This window comes from Telopea speciosissima, chromosome 10, assembly GCF_018873765.1.
Source record: "Telopea speciosissima isolate NSW1024214 ecotype Mountain lineage chromosome 10, Tspe_v1, whole genome shotgun sequence".
NCBI lineage: Eukaryota > Viridiplantae > Streptophyta > Magnoliopsida > Proteales > Proteaceae > Telopea > Telopea speciosissima.
The window spans coordinates 13,403,795-13,412,265 of record NC_057925.1 but is presented as its reverse complement, the minus strand read 5'-3'; the positions used below and the strand labels follow the sequence as shown (position 1 = coordinate 13,412,265).

Below are 8,471 nucleotides of genomic sequence, written 5' to 3'. Positions count from 1 at the left end.
AAAAGAAAAAGAAAAAAAAAAATTTGAGTAATTAGGTTACTTATAATCTGATTTTGACACCTCAAACACAATATATGAAACGTCAAATACCTAAATTACAATTTGTTAAGACAATATTAGGTATTCTGGTTGCTATTTATCCTTATGTTTTAGTGTAAAAGGTATTTTGGTCAAAAGAATTTTAAAAGTTAACACCGTCCAATAATGGGTAACGATTGATATTATGATAGTTAATGGATATGCTCTAAAATATAGGCAAATGTCAGGGGGTGGCGTTGATAATTTCACTTTTTACAAACATCAACATGGCTTCGCGGGGCTTACCAATATTTTACACAAAAAGCTTTTTGGGGCAGTATTGGGTTAAAGTTAGACATTCAGAAGACCTATAATACTCTTGAATGAGATTTTTTGTTTGATGTGATGAGAAAGTTTGGTTTATGTGAATTATGAATAAAATGGGTCCACAAATTACTCTTCTGCAAATTTATCTATTTTATTTAATGATGGCCCAGTGGGTGTTTTTTTGACATAGAATGTGGATTGTGTGAGGGTGATCTCCTTGTTCCGTTTCTTTTTTATTTTATCAAAAGAAGTTCTTTGTAGAGGAATTTTGACACTACGGCTTAAGGGGAAGCTAAAGGCTCTTCAAGATCCGAGAGGTGCTATGGTCCACACTTATCTGCCTTTTGCAGCTACTGTTTTCATTTTCATGAATGCAGTACAAGATATGTGAGCAATTTAAAAAATTTCCTTCAAGGGTATCAATTTACTTAAAATAACAGTAAAAAAAACCAACATTTTTGCACTTCTTTTGGAATTGAGTTTTAATGATAAAATACACCTAATTGTGATGTTTGGGCCAATTCGACGTTGTTCAAGTAAAACCGTATCATGGGAATTTCGGTCATGTTATGGATAGTTTTTCAAAATTTTTTGTAGGGTGATTCTACTTGTTAGATTCAAGGTCAGAAGAGACTTCTCCAGCCAAGATTGAGCCTCACACCACATTCCAAAACATTTTTCATCGTCGTTCTGTGCATCCTGAAGGTGACAAATGGGGTGTCTATGAAGAGCAAACACTTGAACATGAGAGTAAGGAACATCAAACGAATAGATGAGTTCCAAGGAGGGTGGCAAAACCATTCGTTTAGAGAAATGAGTGGACGAGCTCCAAAGAGGGAGGATAGGAGGGAGGCAAGAACTATACTTTCAAAGCAACAGGGACAATGGCCAAGGAGTGAAAAAGAGGGAGGCAAGAACCATGATTTCCATCTTATTCCCCTATCGATCTTCTTGTTTCTTTGTAGTCCTCTGGGTATGCCTGGACGTTAAACACTTGTATTCTTCTTTTTTTTTGATTTAGTATAATTCTTGCAAACCTTTTAGCAAAAAACTAAAAAAATCATAATTTCCAAGAAACGAATGGACAAGCTCCAAAGGAGGAGAGAGGGAGGCAAGAACCATGCTTTCAAAGAAACAAGTGGACAAACTCTAAGGAGGGAGGAAAGAGGGAGATGCAAGAATCATGCTTTCAGAGAAACGACTTTGTGGGGTAGTGGCTGGGGGGAAAGTCGCATGAAACGAATTACAAAATTTTATATAATTGGGCTAACAAAAAAGCACACGAGGGTTTGTTAGAAAGGTATTTGATTTTATATTTGAAGTGCCACAAACTTGGTCCCACAGATGATATGATATCGTCTGTTTTGGACCGAGCCCCGCATAGTTTTAAACCGCATCATACCAAATATGGAAGTTACAACATATACGAGTCTAGCTAACGTTCACGTATGTGAGCGTACGAGAATGACTCCCAGTTGTTCAAATGGAATCCATTTTGTGGGACCCACATGGATGGATTCTATCTGAACAGCTGGGAGCCGTTCTTGTACGCCCACGTACGTGAACGTGAGCCCAACTCACATATATCCGCATTCCATAGTAAATCCCCAAATGATGTGAAACTATTTCATGATTCCGTGGTTTTATAAATTAGACTATAAAATTTAATATGTAGGCCAAAGTAATATTTTTCGATATGACCAAAGTAAAGCATCCATCAAGAAAAAAAAATACATCATAGTGCACTTTGCTCCACTATAAATACTTAAATTTGTAGGAGATTTGACAGAGCCTTTATATCAATTGGTGTTATTTAGAAGTCTTAAAATTTTGTATTAATGGATCTAATTGCCATGGAGGAGGAAGGAATGGAGATGTTCCAAGCTCAAGCTCACATATGGAACCATATATTTAGCTTCATAAGGTCCATGTCCCTTAGATGTGTAGTCCAACTAGGTATAATTAACATTGTTAACAACCATAGCCAACCCATAACACTCTCAGAGTTGGTCACCAAGCTTGCAATTCCTCATCAGAAAACTGATAACCTTTATCGCCTCATGTGCTTAATGGTGCACTCTGGCTTCTTTGCTCTACGAAAAGTTCATGAAGATGAGCAGGAAGAAGGTTACGTTCTCACACCAAGCTCAAAGTTCCTCTTAAAGGATAATCCCACAAGTGTGTTGCCCTTCCTGTTGGTACAACTAGATCAAGTTCTCATGGAACCATTTAATTTAATGAGTGAGTGGTTCAAAGGGAGCGATGTGACACCGTTTGAAACCACCCACAAGTGTTCTATGTGGAACTACGCTAATGAAAATCCCAACTTCAATGTTGCCTTCAATGAAGCTATGTCTAGTGACTCTATAATGGTGACAAGATTACTTGTCACAGAGTGTAAGGTGGCCTTCCAAGGGTTAGGGTCACTAGTAGACGTGGGGGGTGGCACAGGAACTACAACCAAGGCCATTGCCGAGACATTTCCAGACTTGAAGTGCACAGTTTTTGATCTGCCACATGTAGTTGCTGACTTGGAAGGGAATACTAAGAACTTGAAGTACGTTGAAGGAGACATGTTTGATGGCATTCCTAAAGCACATGCAATTTTGCTCAAGGTATGATGCTAGTTCTATTTGTGTCCTTTTCCCCCCTGGTTATACTTAACTAGGCATCACTATGCCTAGTGAAGTATAACACTTCACTATTTCACATGGGTTACTTAATGAGATACGATACTCTTCATACATCTCATTGACAAAATTCTAATTCGAAGTAAGCAAGGTAATTTTTTTGAATTACCAAAATGCCATCAAATGGGGATGAATATAAAATACAAAAGACATCTTTTGTAATTTTAATTACTCCCCCTACTGATTTTAAACAGAAATTGTACCAATGAGATGCTCGCCTGGTCTTCTATCCTATGATTAACTCATGTACTATCAAGTGGCTAATAGTTAAGCATTGTACTTCACTAGACATAGTGATGAGGAAAGAAAATCCTTTCTTTTTTATTATTTTTTGGATTGGAATGAATCCTTTCTTTCCACCTAGCAAGATTTATGATAACTCTTGACCAACCCTATGAACCCACCAACCTTCATCCGTTATGGCCTTATGGGTACAATCATTCAAACTAGAATAGGTGACAATTCCTATGGTTGACTCACTTCATCACCTGATACATAATTAGACTAGGACCTGCCATCCCTCAATTTTAATTTCCTCATAATGTGTTCAATAACAAGATAATATATTTAGGGCAGAAAAGGAGTAGCAGAAGGGGGATGGAGTCAAGGGAGGGTAGGGGAGGGGTGTAGCAATGGGGGTGGTGGAGGGGGAAATCAAGAGGGGGTGTGGATAAGCTGGTAAGGTAGGGAGGACGGGGGAAGAGAATGGGGACGGGGGTGATGGGGTTCGGAGTCTTAAGGAGCAGTGGAAGGGGCAGGATGGAAAAGGTAGGAGAATTGTATGGGGAGGTGGAGGGGAGATGAAAACGGGGTGGGGGCAAGCTGGCATGGAGCATGGGGTAACGGTTGGGGTTGGCGGTAATGAGGGTGGCGTTTTAGGGAAAAGTAGTGATGGGGTTGGGAGTTTCAGGGTGCAATGGTAGGAAAATGTGCAAGGAGGGGAGTTATACTGGGGGCGATGGATGGGGAGATGAAGGGGGGGGGGGGGCGCTAAGCTGACAAGGAGCACAAGGTAGGGGATGGGAACAGGCAGTGATGGGGGTGGGCATTTTAGGGAGTAGGGGTGGGGGGGATGATGGCGGGGTGGGGACAAGATGGGCAGGGGAAGGGAATTGCAGTGGAGGCTAGGTTGGGGTGGCCAAGGCAGAGAATAGGGGTAGGATGGGGGCATGGCAGGGCAGTTTTTTTTTTTTAAATAAATACACTTAGTGTTGGTTTATTTATGGCAATGATTATATTACTTTTAGTGGCAATAAACATGCTGCCCCGGAGAAGAAGAATTGGAGAGAATACACATTCCTTATTTGTACGAGAATTTGAGGGATGGAGAGTGCTGTGTGAGAGGTGTGTGGAAGGGAGGCATTGGAGGAGGAGGACTCTAATTCCTGGTGCAGAGAATCTCTGGGACGGGGTGTAGCTTTGCAAGGAGCAGGTCACTTGCCTTCTGCAGCTAGAGTCGATGGTAGCCCACCACCACCACCGGTAAATAGAAAATCCTATGTGGCTGCGATGGGAACTTCTGCTTTTCTCAATCTTGAGGTCTTACCTGAACCTATACAGTGGGGTAATGTCACCAGAATCATTATCCCACAAAAAGCTTATGAAGAAGATGATGTTTTTATTTTCATGAATGGTTCGTTGAGGTATGTGCATAATCTGAAGGTTTTCTTATCTAAATATCAACAGTTCTTAGGGTAGTAGGTTAATTTGGAGAAGAGTAAAATATTTGCTGGGAAGGTTTCTCCTCACCACAAACATAGTATTTCAAAGATTCTGGATATTCCAGCATGCTCTCTCCCCATCCGATACCTAGGAGTGCAGATTTTCAGAGGTAGAGTTAAAAAAGATCATCTCCTTCCCTTATTGAATAAGATGAAAAATTAGTTGATAGGATGGAAGGGCAAGCTGCTTACGATGGCGGATAGAGTTGAGTTGGTCAGGTCAGTTCATAATTTTCTATTTACTGGTGGCCTGAATCTCTTGATGGATGAGAAATTTTATTCAGAGTGGAGATATGGAAACTATCAAAAAAATTTCTGTTAAATGGGTTGATGTGTGCAGACCCAAGCTTGAAGGGGGGCTGGGCATTAGATGGTTGAGGGATGTTAATAAGTCTCTGCTTTCTAAACTTGTGTGGCAAATCAAGCACGGGGCGTCAGGTATGAGTAATTTTTTTCGTGCTAGATTTGTTAGCAAAGATGGTTCTCTCAAGAGAGGTTATAAATCATCTTCAATTTGGCCTGCGTGAGAACACTTGAGAATTTTGTGGCAGAGCATGAACGTTGGACAGTAGGTGATGGAAAAAAAATTCTAATGTGGAAAGATAGATGGTTGGGTTTGTTTCTATTGAAGAACTCTCTGGCCTGGATTGTCTTTTTTCCAAGGGATGGTTTCACATCTTAATGATTTTATAGAGAATTCAGAGTGGCGTTTACCAGATTTTGAATCCCATTGTCTTTCTAATATTTTTTCCTTGGCATACTCTGTGAAGCTTCCAAACCTGGCTGTGGAGGATGTAGTTTCTTGGTGTTTAACATCTTTGGGGAGTTTCTCTGTAAAATCAGCTTGGAATGCTTTGCATGAGGTTAAGCCAAAGGTCTCATGGTCTAAGGTTGTTTGGGGTAAAGCTCTCCTTCCACGCCACTCGGTCTTTGCTGGGAGACTTCTTCATAGTAAATTGCCGACCGATGGCAAGGTGAGGAATAGAGGAATTTCTCTCTCTTCCCGTTGTGAGTTTTGTCACAAGGAGGAGTCTCTAAATTTTTCTAAATTGTGAATTTGTGTAAGCCCTCTGGTGCTCTTTTCTTGGACTTTTCGGAGTGGCTTGGCAGCAACAATCGTCTATTGGGGATATTTTTGCATGGTGGAAAAGAAAAGCTCATATCTTTTCTCTCAAAGAACCTTGGTTGGTGGGGTCCGTTCTGATCCCATTTTTCATTTGGTTGGAACGCAATGCAAGGAGCTTTGAAGGGAAAAAGCATTCCCACACCCTGGTTTGGGATTTTGTGAAGCATGAATTATTTCTCCTATCTATCAATTTTAAGAGCCAGATTGCTTCAGTTGAAGATCTGATTTTATCTAGGTGCCTGGGTATCCCGTTTTTCCCAAGACCTCATCGAGATCCGCTGGAAATTTTTTGGTGCCCCCCATGTTGGCTGAGTGAAGTTGAACGTTGAGGTTTGCTCTTTGGAAAATCCAGGAAGGGCTAGAGCGGGAGGAGTTTTTTCTTGATGAGTAGGCCAATGTTGTTTTCTCCTTTAGAAAGTTTCTAGGGGTGAAAATAAAACTTTGAAGCTGAATTCTATGCCGTTATTCATGGATTGGAATGGGCTAACGACCTTGGCTATCAAAAGATTTGGGTGGAGTGTGACTCGGTTTCAGTACTCCTTTTGATTTCATCGAAAGTTGTTCCGTGGTTTGTTCACCAAGCGTGACTCTCTCTTCAGTCATTCATTTCTTCTATTGAGTGGAAAATCTCCCACTGCTTTAGAGAAGCCAACCCCCCCTTGCAGATTTTTTAGCAAAGTCAGCAGAGTGCTTGGAAGTTTCTTCTTCGATGGTGACCCTGCCCCTTCTATGCATGGTGAACTTTTGATTGAAGCACAGAGACCGTCTTAGATATAGTATTTTATGATATTTTCCCATCTTTTGTTATGTCTAGTGCTGCGAGCTTTCCTTTCCCGCTAATGGCAATGCCATAGGTGGTAGGGGTTTCCTTGCTTTTCTGTTGGTGTATTTTTTTCTGGCTAGCTAAGTCCAGATTGTATTTTTTTCGTTCTTTTCTTCTTTCTTTAATTCAAATGATCCTTTAGCAAAAAAAAATACTGACCCTAACCACTCTAATCATAATGGATTTATTAATGTTTATCCAAATTTTTTTTTTATTGGGTTTAATAATAAAATATGAATATTTAGTAGTAGTAGTGACCGCCACTAAATTTACACCTTTTAATTACCGTGAAATTACAGTAGCTAAATCTACACACAGTAGCTAATACTGACCCAAGTCATTAACTGCAGCACAATTCATGGTGGATTTTTGACGTGGAAAAACCGATTGTAAATGATATAATAGTGGTTTTTGGGTCTTTAGCGACGGTAAATACTAGGGGTGTCAATTGGTCCGGTTCTGGGCTATTGGTCCGGATCCTTAGTGGTTCCGGCTCTGAGGTATCAAGATCATAATCGGACCAATAAGCTTACCGGATCCAAATCTGAGATCCAGGACTGTTAACTAATGGGTGGTCCGGTTCCAGTTCCTAATCAGTTCCAAACATTATTGAGCCCAAAACAAGGACAATGAGAGTTTCTTTAGGAAAACGGGTGCTTCATCATACATTAATATAGTCTTGTAGAGCTCAAAGTAAAGACATTGATGCATATAAAAATAAGGAGACAACTTTAAGAGTTCATGATTTCCATTTCAAACTCAACTCATATACTGATGACTTAAAGAGCAACAAAAGAGCGCCACTTAAAAGTCCCAAGCAATGTAATACTATTAATAAATAGGTTAGGGTTTAAAGCCTTTTAGGGTTTCAGATTTCTAATTTCCCATTCGATTTGTTTACATATCATCTGGTTCCAATGGGTCCGGTGCTACCTAGCCCTTAATGGGCTATCAGTTCTGGAAACGTTGGGAGACCCAGACCAGAACCGGCCTGGACCAATAGTATATCACTAGGATCAGATCCGTCCCAATAAGCTATTGGGTGGTCTAGTTCCAGTTTCTGTCAGTCCGGATCGGGTCCTAAATTGACACCCCTAGTAAATACCATTGCTAAATCCAAATTTAATTTTCTTGTAATAATTCAACTAAAATGTGTGTGCTTCACTACAGTGGATCTTGCATGATTGGAACGACGAAGAATGTATACAGATACTGAAAAGATGCAGAGAAGCCATTAGTTCTAGAGATGAGGGAGGTAAAGTGATGATCATAGACATGGTAGTGGATGACAAGCACAAAGGAGAAAACAAATCAATTGAAACACAACTTTTATTTGACATGCTGATTATGGTTCATGTCGGTGGAAAAGAGAGAACCCAAAAGGAATGGGAAGAACTATTCTTCCGATCTGGTTTTAGCCACTACAAGATAACTCATATTCTTGGTTTGAGATCCCTCATTGAAGTTTATCCTTAATTAGTTGTATGCCATCATTGCAATTGTGTGTGTATGATGTCATAGAATTGTGAGACTTTTGAGCTTGTGTTGATTTTTTTCTTGATTCGAGGGAGGGAAGTGAGTTTGGATTGTTGTTTATTGTAGTTTTTGGCATTTTTCTCTTTTATTTTAGTTAATGTAAGCTTTTTTTTAAGGTATGATGAGTATGATGCAAGTGAAAGAATCAAAGTATATATAGACTTTTGTTTTTTTTTTTGGTGAAAAGAGTCATGTATTAAAATAAGGAAGACGGATTACAAACTGTCACC

General features: G+C 39.9%; 1 protein-coding gene across 1 annotated transcript; it reads left to right on the top strand.

Moving 5' to 3' along the window:
• The first annotated feature begins 2,183 nt into the window (after window positions 1–2,183).
• On the top strand, window positions 2,184–8,181 carry LOC122643293 (trans-resveratrol di-O-methyltransferase-like). The gene is made up of 2 exons (XM_043836930.1): window positions 2,184–2,960; window positions 7,876–8,181. The coding sequence occupies exons 1-2, from the start codon at window positions 2,184–2,186 to the stop codon at window positions 8,179–8,181; spliced, it is 1,083 nt and encodes a 360-aa protein (XP_043692865.1).
• Window positions 8,182–8,471: the final 290 nt, after the last annotated feature.